Genomic DNA, 21,164 nt, shown 5'->3' with positions numbered 1-21,164 from the left:
AGTTTTTACCGCAGTTTTGCCTTCATACACGCATCACACATATTTCGCACATATTTAACAATTGAACAGGTATCTGTTCACACATTTCACCTGTATGTCTAGCAAATTTTGTCCTCCAGTTTCATTTTACACAGCTCAATGTTTATGACATAATATCTCCTGAATGTGTGCCATACAATGATATAATTTTGCAAGTACATCCTATTTTTTATGTGGACATTCCCCTTATAATGCGTTATTAACAGCATTAGTAATAAATTAAAATGTCATCCATGATCCAGCAAGTTTTTAACGCATCTAGTGTTTATGATGTCATATCTTGTGAAATATGTTTCATACAATGATATATTTCTGCAGGTACATTTGGTGTTATATCTGAATAATGTTTGCAAAAAGTATTGCAAATACTGTTATTAGTAAATAAATAAATTAAAAGGTCAATGCCTGATATGTCAGTTTTACTGTATGAACAATGAAATTGCAGTAAGTGATAATCTTGTTTCCTTTTGTCATTTATTGGGGGCTGCCAGAGAAAAAAATGTAATACAAAAGTTTTAAATTATGTACAAAGTCTGCTGGAAGTCGTTAAGTGTTCTCATTCTTAAATACTGGATAAATCTAGTAGCTATTTCTGCACTGTGAGCTACACCTCTTTTTCACCACCATATCTCTCTTTGAGAGACAGATGGTTCTTACCCCATAGTGGTTCTTTCCAGACAGTATATGATATGTGTGCCACGTTTGTTTGAAATCCAGCCAGTGGTTTAAGAGGAGACATGGAACATACACAGATACATCCACTTTTAAAATATGTATGGATTAAATATGATATAGAACTGACTATCAGCTCAAAGCCTGACATTTAGTACATGGCAGACTTACGGCAGCTAAAGCTGATGCATATTTGGAAAACAAACAATTGTAGGAATTTGGATGACTACTTGCTATGCACAGATGACAAAGGATGAAACATCTATATAATTTTTTTAGAAAATTTACTGTGCGTAACTGGTAGTGGAAGTTGTTTTTCTATCCACAGTGAATTTCAAAACATAAGAAAGACTTGTCAATTATATAAGTGAGTTGTCATGAGTAATATGAAGACTCTGTGTAACACACTACTCAGTAAAATGAGCTTCACTTAGTCACAGAAAGAATTCTTGGTACAGTCACAAATTAGAGGACAGTTTCTTTTTATAAATGCACTGCAAGAACTTCCAAGCTTAAAGGCTCTTCATTAAGGTCTTGACCAGAGGAGAGAAAACTCAGATACAAATTAAATGTGACATTGAGCCAAGATTTTACAATTGCTTACAGTATACTTCTATTGTCTCCAGTTGCTTCCCACTAGTGGGAATAGAAATGGTGATACTAAAAATTTCCTTCTATAATTTTCCACAGTCTGCATACTATTACTTTTGCACATAACTGTGTATACACCTCTTTTAATAACACCTACAAATCCACCAGCCTAACTGAAATTAGTTAGTTAGTTTCATGTTCTCTCTCTCTCTCTCTCTCTCTCTCTCTCTCTCACTCGCACACACACACACACACACACACACACACACACACACACACACACACACCCTCATGGCACCATTTTCCAGGCTGGGTGACTACACTGTATTGGCACTGTCAGTCTTGGCTCAGTGGGGCTGCAGTCATGCACAGGAGAGGACAATGCTGTCAGTTCATATTTGTGTGCCTGTTTTGTAACATTTTACTTCTTAAGAAAGACATTGTTTGAAGGTGTAGCAACATTTTCAGTCTTGTTTACATGCCTGCCCACCACTCAATGCCAAAACTATATAGTGAGTTGTTACCTATATGCCTTCCATTATTTAGTTTACATATTTTCATTCTTATCACTATACTTCTCCTGTTGTCTTACCCATTTTCAGTTTAAAAGTAGTTATTGTCAAATACACAAACATTATTTACCTGCAGTAATCACCATGATGATAAAATGGAGCAATAATAATTGCAAAATGGTGTGTTTGGTAAGCACTAACCTGTCTGGTACTCTGGTCCAGGGCAAATGACTCCTGTTAGACATGTTTGTTTGGGAGGTGGACGTGCTGTAGGGTCACAAAGGGCACTTGGCTCAGTACCTTCAGCACACCACACAGCTCTGGTCTGAACACCCACACCACATGTTAGAGAGCACTAAAACATGATTGATTAATATTAGGTACAAATAATTATATGTTATGGATAAATATCTTTAATTTCAAGAAGTCAGTAAACTAGATAAAACTCCTTGTAACTCGAGATAAATAATACATGTAGTGAAGTCAAATTAGAACATAATAACTGTCAATAAAATGAGACTATTGACTGAAAGTATGACACAACTTTTATCAGCTGTGGATTTGTTGCTGTCAGTACTACTACTACTATTATTATTATTATTATTATTATTATTATTATTATTATTATCAACTCCAAGAAAAACTAAATTTTAGCAAAACGTGTAGAATTAGAACATAACAATTAAAAAACAAAGGTCCATTTGTCCAGCATTTACATGTCAGAGAATTTATCAAAGGTGTCTATCATAATCAACAGAAAATAGCGCTGAACAGAATTTTCAATTGATTCACTGGCATACTACTTTATCTTCATCATTTTCTAATTTATATTACTACCTTATTCTATTGTTGTTGATGAAAAGTCTTCATGGTTCCAACTTCAGTGTCAAATTACCTATCATTTCCTCTATCAAATTAAGTAAGATAAGTAAGATATTTCTTAGCTTCCTGTGTATTCTCCACATTTTGCATTCTGCTTCTCTAATACTTCGCGTTTTCTTACTTACTGGCACTGGTCACTTTTTACATTCTTTTGTAATTTTATATTTCTCATTTTATGGCCTATGCTTATTTTATTTTACTACACATATCCAGAAATGTCAGCTTCACTCCTTACATACTTTTCCCTTCATTGCCTCTACTGATGGGAGTTTAATAATTTTGCAAACAGTCAAAACATTTCAGTCACTCTGATAAATTGTAAGCCCAATCCATTTAAACCATTGATGATGAAAATCTCTTGTTACTTTTATTTGTATGATGTTTCTCTCATACCAGTTTACCAAACTTCAGCACAGGTCCAACAGTTTGGAGATAGACAAACAAATATCTAGGAAATCCCATTGTGTATTGAGGATTAGAAACAGAAGATAGAATTGTGTAAAATTTCAGGGAAAAATGATGAACTTATGTGAAATAGAATAAATAGCGAATTGCATCAATCAAGTGAATTTGGATTTTTGAGTGAGTGCAAAGAATCAGTTGGAAGCATAATCAAGAAACAACTGTTCTTCTGTTATCCAGTCATACCATTGTACAAAGAAACAGACACAGAGATAGAGAGTGTATCAAGTCCAGCAGCTGGAATGACAAACACAGTAACTAAAAATTTTATTTTGAAGACATAAGAGAGAGAGAGGGGGAGAGAGGTTTCTTGGGTGATTTGTCAATAGTATAGCCCTAGGTCTAGATTAGGTTGGACAGTGATAGTTTGGTTGGGAGTTGACAAAGACAATGAAAACATCATAACCACTAACTCTCTTTGTAGAATAAATTGTGCTCTGAAGTGTAGCCAGAAGCATAAACTGGGCTGGAAGATCATATTTTGCTTTTAACTGGTGAAATCAACAAATGAATAATAACAAATGTTTTGTTTTGCTTTTATACACTGCACATTCCATATTTAATTATACCAAAACCCTTGAGTAATTCTTATTTTCCAAGTTTTTAATATGTTTGAAGGCTTTAATAATGAGAACACTACCACCCAAAACCCCTACATTCCTGAGGGGTTGAGAAGCTCTGACATTTAAAACACACATGATTATATGACTGTTTGATATTGTCACTAATCAAAAATGACAGGTTGTGCCGTCTTTGTCACTACTTCGAAATATGAGAACCCTCAACATAGGATACTATTCATGAAGAATGAGCTGTCAAAAATATTTAATTTGATCATTATATTATAATATTTACCTTCAATCTGCAACAATTACAATTACCATATCCTTTATACAACATACACATCTCATCTCTCCTGTTGCACAAATCCATAACATTAAGAACAGTACTGGGTTACTTATTCAGTGTAGTGATGAACATAGATTTTTATATTGCCTTGTTGTATGAAACTCCAATAACAGTTCTATTAAAAGTAACATCTGAGAGTAAAGTTGCTGATAAGAGAACTTTCAGTACATTCTAATGCTTTGATTGCAGTCAGCAGGGAATCTTCTTGTTACAGAGGCTGAAACCAATTTCTCTTAAGAACCCTTATAAAAGCTGAAACAGAACTAGTTGGCCTCCACAGCACAGCACAACTCATCAGAAATGAGACAAAATGGAAACTAAATAAGATACATGAAGTAAAGGAACCAAAACAAGAAGATCTGCAAAGAAAAGAAACAATAAATAAATGTTTGAAGTAGACTTAAAAAGTAATGGATACTTTCAATGACATAACAGAGTTTGGTATCAAAAATTACTTAATGAAGAGAAGTTATGTCACAAGTGATTGTGCTTTGAGGAGTAATGTTATCAAATTTTTTGCAAAGTACTTCTCTATTTCTGTGAGAAACTGTACTCTGCTTTATGTTACATATACAAAAAAGGAATACGTTGTCTTTCAATTTACAATCTTTAATTAATTGTCTTTTAACTTTTAACTCACAAGGAGAGCCCTGAACTAGTAGGAACCACTTGAAAATAGCTTTTATGTAAAATTTTATGTCAGTATAGTTACATTCCGGGGAAAAAAAATTGTTGTTGAGGGTCATGATGCAGGAGCCTTCCCAAACCAAGTGTAATCAGCAAATACAAGAATTTTACACATATATATCAAGCCTGTACTCTAACAGGAGAAAAGCCCATGCTAGCTGGAGCTACAGCCAAGTAGTATAAGGCCTGCATTTTGGATCACAGTCAACTTCCCTGTATGTAGAACTGAATAAGATTTCCACTAAGAGTTTACAACACTTTAGTCGTTGCTGGTCTCCCATCGGGCGCTTCCCCCGGTTGCTGATATTGGATAGGGCAATGCTCACCAGATATGGTAGGTACCAGGAAAATAAAATACCATGGGTGGACCAAAACCAGCAGCTGCTGCCTTGTAGCACGATATTTGCTTATCACAGGCTGAGAGAGTTGACACTGAAACAAATTCTCAATTACATTAGACCTAGCAAGCCAGTAAAAGAGCTTATTTGTAGTTTCTTTCAAGGCACATGAGAGCCTCGGAATGTGATCAACTCGATTAAGCATGAGCAGACTCTTGTCAGGGATGATTGTTTATGACAGACAGGGTCTTTCAAAAATGCAAAAATCCTGGAGAAGACTTACATGGATTGGGACTAACAACTTCATAGGAAAATGTAGGAAAATGTGAAGAATTAGTAGACATTATGGAAAGGAGAAAATTAATGATACTGGGGATGAGTGAAACAAAATGGAAAGGGAAGGGCATGAAGAAATTAAAGAAACAGTACACACTGTATTGGCATGGAAATAACAGAGAGATGAGGAATGGTGTCAGTTTCATCATGAATAAAGATCTAGAAGGAGTCACTGACATTCAGTGCATTAGTGAGAGCAAAATAAAGATGACTGTTCATTTAGGGAAAGAAAACAAACTTTAGTACATGTGTACGCACCTCAAACTGGATGTTGTCAAGAGGATAAGAACCAGTTTTTTTTAAGATTTGGAAAAAGTCATTAGTAAAGAGAGTGTGATCATTATAGGAGACCTAAAAGCACAGATTGAGAGAGATAGAACAGGATATGAGAATGTAGTGGGACCCCATGGATATGATAGAAGAAATATAAAAGATGAGCATCTTCTTGACTTATGTATGAGGAATGGGTTGGTGGTGAAAAACAGTTGGTTTGAGAAGAGTCAGAGCCATAAGATAACATGATACAGTTGGGATGGATTACAAAAGGCTGTAATTGATTATGTCATCAAAGATGAAGAGAGGAGTATAATGGTAACTGATGTCAGAGTAATCCCCAGCAAGAGCCTTGACAGTTATCAATGTCTATTAGTAGCAGACCTAAGAAACTTCCATGTGCGAAAAGTACAGAACAATAAAATGCCAAAAATCAAAGTATGGGAACTCCAGCAAACAGAGAAGAGAGCTGAATATCAGAACTGGATAAAATCCATGTTACCAACAGATGAAAGGAAAAATGGAGAGGCAGAATGGACCAGCCTAAGGTACACATTGGTAAAGGAAGCCACCAAAGTTTGTGGAAAGACAAATGTGATGACGAGAGAGGAGGAAACACTTTTGTGGAATGAATGAAAGTGTGAGAGCAGTAATCAGGGAAAGAAATCTCTTCAGGAAAGAGAGGGATCAGGGGAAAAATAAACTGAAACATTACAGATGAGGCAAAGATCAGAAACCTCGAACAAATGTACCGAATCAAGAAACTGGAAGTTAAAAGAACAGTTGCAGAAGAAAAGACAAAGGCATGGAAGATACTCACTCAGAAATTGGAGGAGAACAGTAGAGGTAACAAGAAACTGTTGCGTAGGATTGTCAGAGGTAAAAGGAAACCAATGAATACATAAAAGCACTTGAAGATGAAAATGGAAATCTGGTTAGGAAAGAACGTGACATGAGAGAAGTCCTGAAAAACCATTTTGACCGCCTGTTAAATAGATCACTTGAAGAACCAAATACGGAACTGGAATTACACATTTACAATGAGGAAACTCCCATCACCTGGACAGAAACAGAGGCAGCCTTAAAATCTATGCCTAAAAGAAAATCTTCAGGTGCAGATGACACTGGCATGATAAAGGCAGCAAGTATCCAAGGCATACAATAGCTGCACTGAGTACTCAGTGCCATATGGACAGATAACAAAATACCTGCAGATTGGAGCAAGGGCATAATAATTCTCCTGTTTAAGAAAGGTAGCAGGTGGAAACCCACCAACTACAGAGAAATAACACTACTGTCTAATGGGCTAAAAATACTTGAGAAGATCACAGAAAAGAGACTGAGAACTATCATAGAACCACAGCTGAAAGGGGAACAATATGGCTTCAAAAGTAACAGATCAGCAATAGATCTAATTTTTAGCACCTGCATGTTGATGGAAAAGTATTGGTCATTGTATTCACAGATACTTATAAAGCCTACGACAGATCTGGGAATGCCTGAGGAAAAAGAATGTGCTTAGAGGACTAATAAGAAAAATTCAGATGTTGTACAAAGACTGTACTAGCTATGTACAAATTGGGGAAGGACGACCACCATGGTTTGAGACCATGAGTGGAAGTGGAAGTGCACTGATACCCACTATTATTCATCACTGTTATGGATACTACAATGAAGAATGTCTAGGAGAAGTCAGGAGAACTGAATGCATTTGCCTTTGGTGATGACATCATGATATGGAGTGAAGCTGAAGAGGAAGTACAAATCAGATAGATGAATGGAATCTCAGTTCCAGAAAATATCCTCGATGTCAGCAAGACCGAGACAGTGGTGATGGCAGTCAACAGAGATGGACAACCAGCAAGTGTAAAACTAGAAGACCACCAACTCAATTGTGTGGACAGTTTTCCTTACCTTGGAAGTGTAATCTACAGTGATAATTTGGTCAGAAATGAAATCACCAACACAGTGCAAAAGGGATCTGAATTCTATCTACAAGTAAGATCAGTTTTATGAGATGAATTGATTCCAAAACTGGCCAAACTGATGATATTTACTATATATTTCATACCAATATTGACTTATTGTATTGAGTCATATACCCTCGAAAAGAGAATGATCAAGGCTGCAAGCATCAGAGATGAAATTTCTTAGATCCACCATCCAGAAGGCTAAGATGGATAAGATAAGGAATGAAGAGGTGAGGCAAGAAGTGGGAATAAAGACATCCTATTAGATTGAATTGGCACATCCAGACTTCGATGGTACCGGCACGTGTTGAGAATGGAGCCAACTAGAACAGCGAAAATAAATTTGAAAGGATAAGTGGTTGGGAAAAGACCTCGAGGACTTGATTAAGGCTGAGCTAGTACCCTGAGGATGGACAGTGGATGATGTTTTCCATGAACAGGTGTATTTGGACAGGATGGAGTGAAAGAGGCTTAATACCAGTACCTGGGAAACAGGAACTGTTAAATGATGATGTTGATGAAGAGTAATAAAATAAAAACCATCTTGAAGTTTATCTATTGGTATCTTAAATGAAATTAATTTTATTGCTAACACAGTGGAAAGATTTTCTGTGCTTTCCCTGCTTCTATAATAAACACTGCCTGTAATCTGAACACAGGGTACTTCCACCACAGTTAGCAATGACTTTGTTCATCAAGTATACCTGTATGGATGGAACTCACAAATTCTCAGATATGTATGTGTAAAATTTCCTAATTTTTGAGAGTTCTAACAATTCCATTTGATGAACATGGATCCTATTTTATAACTTTTGATCTTAATTCTTAAAAATTAGTATACTGGAGCTCATCAAAATAGATGGGTTACAGAGTCTGGACTCCAAAAGAACTCAGAAAACTCATTTGATTGTGACAGTGCCATCCTATCAAATCCCTCTTGAAGTCTTGACTGAGTTGACAGACAGCTCTGTAGTATAGCCCGAGGTCTAGATTTGGCTGGGAGGTGACAACTTTTGCTTCTGGGTTGTCAAAGGCAATAACTGTGTGAAACTATAATATGAAATAAAGGTTATGGTAACAGCATTGCCAAAGGTCTATGTTCTCTCTTAATTTAACACACTTTTTGTTATAAGAAAATGTAATCTTGAGTAAATTCAGAAGAGCCGTAAAGTGTTTGAATGGTTGGTGCTCAGCAGTTTGTAAATATTTGTTAAAGAACATCTTCTAAACACCATTAACAGCACTTCAAATGTTTATAAGCCAACATGTATTCAGGTGTTCATGTCATCAGTGGAATCTGATACAGAGGACAACAAACAGTTATATGTTCATTGACAATTTACAACAAGACAACTGTACACATAACAGCAGTAACACAGACATGGTTGTAATTTGATTCTAGTTATCCATATGGCTGTTGCTTAGTAGATGAACTTCAAGATGAGCATCATAAAAAATCTGTGACATGCATGCAGGTCTTGGTATAAAGATACATAATGTAAGTTGACTTACATTACTGCTAATACCTATACAATTGTCTTGTTGTAGATATCAATGCACATACAACTGTTTATTGTCCTCTGTATCAGATACCATTGATAATGGGTTATACACTCAACACCGTTTAAGTTAATAAACATTTTAAATGCAGCTCATGGTATTTAAAAGATGTCCGTTATCAGAAAGGCTGAATTGTGAGTACATAATACACAAATCTCCTGAGTATTTTGGTATATCAACAACAAGAAAAGCAGGCAAAGGTGGTGGGTGTGTATGTCTTACCAGAAAATTATAATTTTGGTTTTAGATTTGTTTGCTTATCTAAATAAGAAAGAAAATGAGATCCACTGCACATGCATCCTTCAGGGTGAAAAAAATATGTATATTACATGGAACAATTATATCTTAAGAAATGGCAATTCATACTACAACATTCACATATCATTTAAAGTCACACATTAAATAAGAAATCTAACAGTCTTCTGATAAAATTTGGAGTCCCTGACTTGTACATCACCACAACATTATTTATATTATGATAGAGCTAACTGTTATGCCATTGCAATCCAGAACCTGATATAAATGGTAGCCTATTGATTGTTTACTGTCTTGATTAATAGATGACAGAATTGTACAAGGAAATACTCGGGACAAAATTTCTCACAGAGAATGAAAGACAAAATCCTGTAACTGGTGCTCTAATGGCAACTCTTAAATAACGTCTGAAGGCTGTAAAATAACAGTTAAATTATATGAATGTGACAAACAGTGCATCTATTCATCCTGGGACTGAAAAAGCTATGCCCAATTTGTGAGAGTGGAAAACACAAAAAAACAGTGACACTGCTGATAGGTAAATGTGATACATCGCATATCCCAGTAAATGTAGATATAACAAAAACACAGATGGAATAAGCAGGGAACAACACCAGGAATCACTGCCAGAAACTAAATTTCTCACATAAATTGACATACTGGTACTTGGAAGAAACTGGGCATGTCTTTTAAATTATTTACTGCAAGACACACTCGGTAACATTATCTGTCAAATCAAGTGTGCTGCTTAATGAAGTTACTGGAGATTTTCAAACTAAAACCACACGCTTAGAAAAGATGATGCATTGGTAATGCTCACTTGATCAATCAGCAGTAGTAATAGGAAATGCTGTGAATGAAGCACTTGGAAACATAGTGCACACAACATTGATATTCTGTATAATTCAATATCATCGAAATACGGTACAGATGAATCATGTATGTACCAGCTGAACAAATAAGCAACTGAAGAATACAAATCATGTCACAGTAGTTGATGTACATTGATTCCTAAGAAGATAAGACTTCACATAGTAAGGATTAGATATGAACAAAAAAGGAGGAAAGAAACTATGCAGGCAACTACAGTGTGCTTGAACAACCAAAATACAAACCACAGTAACACAAAATATCAAAAACCAGGAAGATGTGATAACTGGACCATTACACTCCAAAAATGCATACGTTTCCAAAGGAACATTGCATCATAATTCGGAATAACACAGACACTGTAATATTGTATTTTTCTGCCGACACTGAACAAGTGACTTTCAATTAAATGTTCTCTTGTCCAGGGATATACATAATGAATACATGAGTGCAGGCTGTAGACACATTGTTGATGACACACAGAAGCTTGGGTGTGGCCATGAGTCATGCTCTGATAGCCTAGTGGTGAGGCGACTGCTCGCAAAAAGAGGGAAATCTGTGTTCGGGTCACGGTCCCACACAAATTTTCATTGTGATTCCATTGTACAGCTGATGGCTGTCCGTATTTGTAATTGCAAATACACTTCACGTATTTCATAATGCCTGTAGTTGCTGTAATGCCTGTTCCTTTGGATGTGCATGCATGAAGGAACATTGCATCATAATTCAGACTACCATCGTAAAATAGAGGATGATCATACTAATCTAATAACAGTACAAGATGGCGCAGCATTAAGTGTAGTACTGGAAACTTCACATTGTAAAAAACAGGGATTATCTAGTCACACCTCCAGTTCTAACTACAACTAATTTTCAAAAACGCAGGAATTTTCAGAAGGAAACAACATTAAAGATTTGCATCAAAACATTCAAATGAAAGAAAATAGAAGTAGAAGTGCTTGTAAGTGAAAACAGCCAGAGTTATAACGCCTAAGTAAGGATGGATGAAATGAAGCAGAACTTCACAGACTAATAATGAGAGACTAAGATCTACTTAATTATTGCTGCAAATTACAACATACAAGTGCACGTCTTACTATATACAGTATGTGGCAGAGAAACAGGCTACTTTAGGTAGTCTCTAAAAGTGAATAGTATTATTGGCAACACTGGATGTTTGTAATACATTTCCGGTAGATATGCCATTTGTTGAGATGGAGCACTGGGGCAAGGCTGAATGTGGTGTAAAACCTTATACAAAAATGGTGACTGTGTTGCTGCTGCTAGATGGGAAAACTGTTATCATTTCAACCTTAGACAGAATGGCCCTGTACCACTGGCATATGAAGTCAGATTATGGATGAAAAACTTTGAAGCAACAGGAAGTGCACTTAAGCTGAAATCTCCTGGAAATCCCATAAGTTGTCACTCACAGGAATGAATAGAGGAAGTGCAAAATGTTGCAACACCTAGTGTTCTGTGGCACAAATTGAAGCAGTAGTGGAAAATTTTCAGTCATAGTGTGCACAGGTTTTTACAGAATGATTTGAAGTTGCAGCCATACAAGACACAAAGTGATCATGAAAAGCAAATTACTCTGTCTGCTGTTGCTGTTGACTAAAATCAGGGACAATGATGGCTTTTTAAATCTGTTATGTATGTGTGACAAGGTACATTTTCATCTCAGTGGTTATAACAACAAACAAAACTGTCATTACTGGTGTGAGAATAATCCTCATAATTTCCATCAACGTCCCAGAGAGTCACAGTGTGATGCGCTGTCTCTTCAGCGAACTTAATTGGCCCTTTTTGTTTTGAGGATGAACAAGAATGGTAAACCACAATCACATATCAGTGGTATGCTGCCATTGTTGATACATTTCTTGCACATGAACTTTAACAGTTTCCTGCAGTTGAGTAATGGTTTCAGCAAGATGGTTCTACATCACATTATGTTCATATTTCAATGGCAGCAGTGCACAGAGTGTTTGGCATCATTTCAAGGAATGAGGACATTTTGTGGCCTCCCAGTTCTCCTGACTTATCAGTCCGTGATTCCGTCCTTTGGGGATTCCTGAAACACAGGGTGTATGTAAGAAGCCTACAAGCAATTGCAAAACTGAAAGACACCATTCCCACAGAAATCAGAAACATTCTTACACAGATGCTTGACCATGCCATGAACAACTTACATCACAGATTATCTGAGCATCAAAATAACAAAGTTGGCCATCTAAAAAACATCATTTTTCAGACATGAAGAGTGTGTGCAATGGCAATATGCATGGGTTTCATTGTTGTGATTGAAAATGTTCAACGGTATAATCCTCAGCATATTTCAGCAATATTCAAATCAGCCTATATTTCTGCCACCTTGTGTACAAGAAGAAAACTGTTAGTCACTTACCAACATGCTTAGCAAAATATTTTAAAATTACTGGCATAATGAATGGAAAACTAAAAACTTCAAATGCATACAGGTCTCCAAGTGGTAATATTACAACATTTCTGTAAAACTAGCAAAATTAACGGTGAAGTTTACAAAGAGAGCTGTTGTAATATGTGGAGACTATAACACAAACTGTCACTAATGACTTTGTTATTGACTTCCTTCCTTCCTTTACTAATGTAGAAATGGGGAAAGAATCTAAACCGAAACAAGAATTAAAAGAACCTTAATTACACTTTAAAATGAAAATCATAATAGAGTGCCTGATCAAAGTCAGACCAATACTGACAACTTTATCATCAATACTGAAAACAATGAATGTGAAGAAAAAGTTCTGCAGATGGCAGTCTCTGATCATCATGGCTCTGCTATATCCACAAAAATAGGAGCCCTAAACCAGAAATGAAGTAAGTTATTAGAGAAGTCATGATTATCAATCTACAAAACACGAACATTTAAAAAAATAACACATGGGAAATTAGTTGGACTGAAACAGTGTAAGTACAAGGCACAGACAAGAAGTGTAATGCACATGTTAACACAATAATGCACAATTTTCATACAGTCTTCTCCAAAGTGTCTGGTCATAAAAACAAGGGTGCACACGGGCAATTGATTACCAAAGAAATAATCAAACTACATACTATACTTAAGGATCTCAGACAGAGTGGGAATATAGAGACATATAAACAGAATCAGAAGATGTCAGATAATTAATAAGAGAAGCAAAGGCCAGTTCAAAAAAGAAAGCCATAAAACAAACTCAAAACATGAAACTAAAATAACATAGGACATAATCAACAATGAAAATACAGTAACAGATCGTAAATTACAGTATAACTGAGTACATGATAGTCACAGAGGGAACAAAAATTGATAACATACTCAACAACTATTTCACTGATGTACAAAATTTAAAGTGTGAAAGAAATCATCATCAATTGGAGCGACATACAATGCTTGAGCAACCATCACACTCAATGTTCTGGCACCAGTGACAAACAGGAACTTACAAAAATAATTCAAAAATCAAAATCCATCCAAGAAGTCTGCAGGAGATGATGAAACATGAAATTATGTAATAAAGCAAGTAAGTGAAGAAAAACTGAACTATTTTTGGATACCATACAGCAAACAACTCGTTTGGGGAGAGTATTTCCAGAAAAATTAAAAATAACAAAGAGGTACCAATATAAAAGAATGGCAATGAAGTGACCCAAATAACTGCAGACCAGTATCTTTAACATCTAATTTCTATCTTTAACATCTAATTTCTCAAAAATACTAGAGATGCTTATGTGTAGTAGGTTGAGTACATTTCTAGACCAACACACTGTTTTGATTCTGTCATAATGGAGTTTTCAAAAAGAAGACCCACAAAACAACTAGCTATGTCAAACATAACCAGACCCATTATAGATGCATTAGGCAAAAGAAACTTGGTATCTGCTATGTTTCAGGATTTGTGTAAAGCTTTTGGCACAATCATCCATACAGAACTAATTGAGAAACTTGAAAAATGTGGCTTACGTGAAGAAGCAGAGCAATGGATGAAATCACACGTTGGTAACAGAAAGCAGTATGTGTCTATGGAGTCTGGATGTAAATCTGAAATCAAGACTATTAGGTACAGCATACCTCAAGGATCTGCATTATAGCAACTATTGTTCAGTCTGTTTATGAACAATATGGAAGTCAGTAAAAAGGAACAAAAGCTACTATATGCTGATGATATTATACTAGAAAATGTATAAAAAATGTGTAAGCACTGGAAAGAAACATATTTATTTCAACAAATAAACAGTCCAGGTCTCATGCAGACAACATTGTGCTTCACATATTTATTACAGTAGTTTACAGGACAAAATTGGTTTCATGGTGCAAAATGATTAAAGCACCGAGCGACCGCTACAGTCGCAGGTTCGAATCTTGCCTCGGGCATGGATGTGTGTGATGTCCTTAGGTTGGTTAGGTTTAATTAGTTCTATGTTCTAGGTGACTGATAACCTCAGAAGTTAAGTCGCTTTGTGCTCAGAGCCATTTGAACCATTTGATTAAAGCACAACACACATACAGTTGACATTACAAATCTGGGTCATAATGCCCTCAAAGTAGACCTTGAGGTGTTCACCATATGATGCCAATGATGTGGTACGTGCTGAATATCATCTGCACCACCATTTGCCATATCATGTCTGAACAGAGGTAATCTGTTGTTGCACTGCACTGGCAATGTCTTCTCATGTTGCAAACGATCAGTCACATCGTGGTTCCTTTACCTGAGATCAAAGTCACATGGTGAAAGGTCAGGAAAGTACGGCAGGTGCTCCAAATTCTTCTCCTCCCCAACATTACAGTTGCTGCTGTACACACTTCTGTTCTATGTGGTTTTGTGCTGACTGTATTTTCCACAAGATCTGGACCTTTTCCTGAATGCCACATCGTATCTGTCACTCCAGAAAATTCTTGTAGTACTCTGCACTTACTGATCTGACATGACGAATGAAGTGGTGCATAATAACACCCCTGATGTTATGTATGACAATCAACATCAATTTCATGGTGGAAGGATTCTAACAGAACTTCTTATGTCTTAGTGATCTGTCATGTCACCACCCCATGGACTAATGTTTGTCTTTCACTTTTTAAGATTCATCTTCTTCAATTGGCACCCCATCCCAGGATGGGACTTGGCCTCCTCAAGAATTTTCCGCCATTCCTCTCTGGACTTAGCTGTAGACCTCCAGTTGTGGCAACCAACTCGAGCAGTGTCTTTCCAACCTCATCACTCCATCTCAACCTTGGTCATCCTCTTGCTCTTCTTCTTCCTGGTTCACTGCAACAGGTTTTTCTTGCAGGATCTGTCCCTTCGAGTCATATTACATGTTCAGCCCACCTCAATCTACAAAACTGTTTGAACTTCACCACATCATCCTCCTTATAGCAGTCATAGAGTTCATCATTCCTTCACCTTCTCCAACTCCTATTTTCATAAACAGGTCCAAAGATTCTCCTCAATATACTCCTCTCATGTGATCTCAGTCTACTTTCAGCCTGCTCTGTAATCGTCCATGCTTCTGAACCATATGTAAGTACTAGGCATATCAGCGTTTTATAGAGTCAGCACTTAGTCTCTCATGATAGAAGCTTGGATTTAAAATGTTGCAGCATTCCAAAGGAGCATCAATTAGAAGCACTCATGTTGTTGTTGTTGTTGTCTTCAGTCCTGAGACTGGTTTGATGCAGCTCTCCATGCTACTCTATCCTGTGCAAGCTGCTTCATCTCCCAGTACCTACTGCAACCTACATCCTTCTGAATCTGCTTAGTGTACTCATCTCTCGGTTTCCCTCTACGATTTTTACCCTCCACGCTGCCCTCCAATGCTAAATTTGTGATCCCTTGATGCCTCAAAACATGTCCTACCAACCGATCCCTTCTTCTAGTCAAGTTGTGCCACAAACTTCTCTTCACCCCAATCCTATTCAATACCTCCTCATTAGTTACGTGATCTATCCACCTTATCTTCAGTATTAGAAGCACTTATGTGAGCCATAATTTCAGTTGAAGGGCTGTCATTTGATTCTATCTTTGCGCCCAGATAAGTGAAACATTCCACTCGGTCAAACATCATTCCATCAAGGGTTACTGTGAGCTGTAAAGGTTGATTTGTACCATTATACATATGCTTGGTCTTTCCTTCATCATTTTTTGGACACATCTTCTCAGCCCTCAATTTTACAGCCGAGATGGGTTTTAGAGCTGAGAAGGCACTTTGTAGATCTCCAAATGTTCTATTCATTACGTCCAAATCACCTGCATATCCTACAATTGTAAGGACTTATAGGAGATAGTACATCTTGTCTGGATACCCAGTTCACGCACCACTTTTTCGCATGCCAAATTGAAGAGTAGGCAGGAAAGCCAAGCCCCTTGTCTTAGCCCAGTCCATATGGGAAACTGGGGTGATAGCCTAGACTGCATTTGCACAGTACACTGGGGTGCCTTAAGGTGACCTCTATCAAACGCACAAACTCTTCAGGCACCCGAAATTTCCGCATTGCCTCATAAAGTTTCGCCCAGTTTGTTGTGTCACATACAGATTTGAAATCAATGAAAAGATGACACACACCAAAATTAAATTCAGTTGTCTTTTCTACTATTTGCCTGAGAGTAAATATCTGGTTCACAGTTGACTTTCGTGGTCTGAATCCACAATGACAACTCCCAATAATGTTTTCTGCTGTAGGTGACAGTCTACTAAACAAGATATTTGACCATATTTTATATGCAATATTTAGGAGTGTTATGCCTCTGTTGTTGCCGTATTTAGGTATATTTCCTTACTTGTGTATCAAACACACTGTCACTAGATTTTGTTCTTCTGGCAATCTTCCTTTTCCCAGATAAGGTACAAAATCTTGTATATCCTGTAATTTAACTCAACTCCTCCAGCTTTCAAAAGCTCTGATGTTATATTATCAGTCCGTGGTGCTTTATTGTTCTTCAGTCAGGGTACTGCTTTGTCTACCTCTCCTTGAGAGAGGAGGGCCTCATCATCTGCTTCTGGGTGGATTATGATCTCTTCAACAGGAGCCCCTGGAGCATCCAACAGTTCAGTTCACTAAAATATTCTACCCAGCATTCCAATATCTCTTGGCCATCAGTTAGTAACTCCCCATTTGCTTTTCCATATCTTAACACATAACTTAAATATTCTTCTTTCACTATTAATTTTCTGATAGAATTAGTTTTTTCAACTGTCTTCAATTCCTCAATCTGCTTTCTTTCCCATTTCCTTTTCTTCTTCTGATGCCATTTGTTCTGTTCTTTCCTTTTATCTTGATGATTTCTTACCGCTCAACATGTATATGATTTATCAAGTGTTTTCCTGTAAGCCTAGTTTTTCTCATGACTTATCTTCATCAAACCATGTATTCCTTGGTTGTTTTCCTTCTTTCCCTAGAACTTCCTCTGCTGCCTTAATGACTTTGTTCCTGCAAGCACTCCATATTCCTAATGCAAAGCGTCAGTTACACTAGAAGTGTATAGTGCGAAATTCTCAGTAATCTTCTCAGAGTATGTTTTAGCAATCTCTTAATTTTTTTAGCTTTAACACCACATGCTTTCTCTGAGATGTTACTTTCAATTTCCTTGCATTAGATATTTGAGCTCTTAGTTTTGCAATTACAAGGTGGTGGTCTCACAATTACAAGGTAGTGGCCTGAATCCACATTAACTCCTCTGTAGGTCCATACATCTAGAAAGTTTGAGAAATGCCTGCCATCAACAATTACACGATCATTTTGGTTGGTCCAAAATTCATCAGTATCAATTATTAATGGCAGGAAGTGGCCACTGTCTTTTTGCCATTGTGCTATGTGGCTGGAGCATATTACATATTGCATCCACTGCTGAACTTCCATCAGTTCATGCAGTACCCACTGTAATGTGATTTTGCACAGCTGCAGCTCTGTCCAGAACATCGTACAGATTGCATGTTTCTCAGTGCCACTTGTCTCTCTAACTCCAGTCTGTCTGTCTTCCTCCAGAAGCTGCTCAATGACAACACTTGCCAAACTGGTCCACACTCTGACAGGTTGCTAAAAGTGTTGCTGATCACTGGTTGCCACACATCACTGCTCAAACTTTCCTAACCGCCATGTTACTGTTCAGTATGGGAGGGCATTATTCCTATAGGCTTCCACCAATTCACTGTAACATTCTCTCGCATTTCTCCTTTGGAAAAAAGCAATTTTGATGTATGCATACTGCTCAACATGAATTACTTCCATCTCAAACAACTCTCACCATACAGCTGATTCTGCAGCACATTCTGTACTACTATTACTAGCAATCACAGAGCCATTTGTTATTGTGAGAACACACTATGCCTCCACACAGGCTCATCCATAGGTGAAGAAGGTGGCTGACTTCAGGTTAGTGGTAGAATACTAGGGAAATGCAAACAGCCTACAAAGCACATTGTTTACAAATCACTAATGTGACCAATCCTAGCATATTTCTCAAGTGCATGGTACCAGTACCAAATAGAACTAACAGGATATTGAATGTATACAGAGAAAGGCAGCTCAAACTGTCATCGGTTTGTTTTAAAAATGGGAGAGTCTCATAGAAATGGTGAAGAAACAGAACTAGTGGACACCTGAAAATAAACACAAACCATCCTGAGAAAGCATATTTACAGAGTTTGAAGAGATGGCTTTAAATGATGAGTGTAATAACATACTACAACCACCTATGTATCAATCCCGTACGGCTCGTGAGGATAGGATCAGATTAATTACAGTGCACACACAGGCATTTAAATAGTCATTCTTCCTGTGCTTCTTATGTAAATGGAAAGGGGAGAAGCCCTAAACTGATGCAATGGAGAGAAACCCTGACATGCACTTCAGTAGTTTGCAGAGTATGGACGTAAATGTAGAACTGCCTTCCATAATCTAAAAATACTGACATTTCTATCTATGTTCTTATAGCTTATAGAACAATAATGAATGAAAAACATTTCACAAACATCTTAAGAATTATTCAATGGAAAAAGAGTAGTAGTCATATATGTGTAAATAAGAAGGGATGTTTTTATAACCTGTGTATTGTATTGTCATCACCCGAATATACAGTACGCATCAAGTGTTTTTGTTATGTCCTTTCTGTAGTCATCAGAGTTAAATAGTGTGCAAATAACTTGAAGACCTAAATATAAGTTGTGAAGAAATGTATGAAACATTACTATTACATTTGCTAATTTGATGTTTTACACTGTAAAATGTATATTAAATATTTTAAGGCATTATATTAAGTAGACATGTCCTATATTACAAGTGCACACTTTGTACAAAATATAACCAAATGGCAACAAATAAAAATCAATTAATTGGTCGCTTGATGAGTTAGCCACATTATAGTGTAAATGGACATAATTGTCCACAGCACTGGAATGGACAAAGAAGAATGCAGTTAATTCAAAAGCGTGTTTCAGTGCAAGGCATGGAATATACATAGAATGTAGTTATAAAGCTACTATTCAATCAAAATTCTCTTCTTCATTAACAAACTGCAAAAAAATTATCCGTTAGGTTTAACATACTGTGCTTCTGTGACTAAACATAAAAAGGTGACAACAAAGATGTCAACAATAAACAAGCAATGTAAGTTCTATGGCATGCTGTTCGTAAAATGTACCTCAGACCATGGTCCAGAGTTCCAGATGGGGCACTCTTCACTGTTACATGGTTGGCTGTGGTGAGGTCTCAGAACTGGACACTGTGAATCGGGAACCTGCAATAACACCATCACTAAACTTTTATGTATGGTACTTACATCTGTCACTTACATTTGCAAAAAAATTTACACAAGTTACAGGACTGGTATTTCATTTTTTATGCTTTATTATAAAGAACAGGAAATGATAAAGAGTTCCAAGTGAGGAAGTGGAATAGTTACAGCATTAGGTTAATAGGTTCTACTTTAGGATCAAATCCATGCTGATGTGAGGTGAACAGATGTCCTGCATTAGCAGGGACAGACCCCCTCCCCATTTTCTTTCTTTTTAAAAGGTAAAAACAGACGCCAAAATGTCCCTTTTCCTGTAGCAATGACTTATATCGGCATAAAATGTTGTCAATTCAAAATGCCCTGTTTTGCATCAGTTTCATGAAAAATTTAAAGGTACTAACAATTGACAAAGCAATGTACTTTTTATATTATGTGTCTACTATACATAAACACCTGAAACTGAGTGGAGACTTTGCTTGGAAAAGTACACTGTATAGCTATGAATGACAACTGAACTGTGTTGGTAATTGACTAACAAATAGTTATCACTCAGGTTTTGATGCAAGTGCTGCCGACTATAACAAAAACTGTAAATACATATGCTTCAATGTGACTCAAAATAAATTCATTACAATTGAAATTCATTACAGTTGTAACTTTGGTAAAAGACCGTACTGTGTTCTGCATTCATGGAATAATAAAATACAGCGAACTTTAGTAAACTGTGAGCGCTAAAGCACTTGAAATTAATAACACACTACTGCTGAAAAAGAAGTGTTTTTTTAATAGTGACCTACAAAGGGTAAACCCATATTTTAAAATGCAATTAATGATTCAAATGTTCAATGCAATAAGTGTGCATCCTCTTTCGTCATAAGGCATGGAGGGAGACGGGATGTATCATAACATATAACCAGTGAAAAACATACAGAATGGTGCATGCAAATGCTTCCTCTAGCATTGCACCGACAAATTTTTTTAAAAGTTAAAATTTTGTTGTTAAAGATATGAAATTTGAAGCTTTTGAAGGAGTCACTTCCATTCTGTTGACACAGCCAACCT

At 36.7% G+C, this 21,164-nt stretch overlaps 1 protein-coding gene across 13 annotated transcripts in view; it reads right to left on the bottom strand.

The window, feature by feature from the left end:
• Window positions 1–21,164, bottom strand: part of LOC126272639 (protein madd-4) — a 1,706,630-nt gene that overhangs the window by 252,639 nt on the left and 1,432,827 nt on the right. For all 13 annotated transcript variants that reach the window (XM_049975622.1, XM_049975626.1, XM_049975621.1 and 10 more), the window contains 2 exons: window positions 20,010–20,105; window positions 2,016–2,169 (listed from right to left, as the gene is read on the bottom strand). In XM_049975622.1, the coding sequence (XP_049831579.1) occupies window positions 2,016–2,169; window positions 20,010–20,105 (250 nt within the window). The remainder of the gene's footprint in view (window positions 1–2,015; window positions 2,170–20,009; window positions 20,106–21,164) is intronic.

This window comes from Schistocerca gregaria, chromosome 5, assembly GCF_023897955.1.
Source record: "Schistocerca gregaria isolate iqSchGreg1 chromosome 5, iqSchGreg1.2, whole genome shotgun sequence".
Lineage (NCBI taxonomy): Eukaryota > Metazoa > Arthropoda > Insecta > Orthoptera > Acrididae > Schistocerca > Schistocerca gregaria.
Note: the sequence above shows the minus strand (reverse complement) of the source record. Positions and strands in the feature narration are given on the sequence as shown.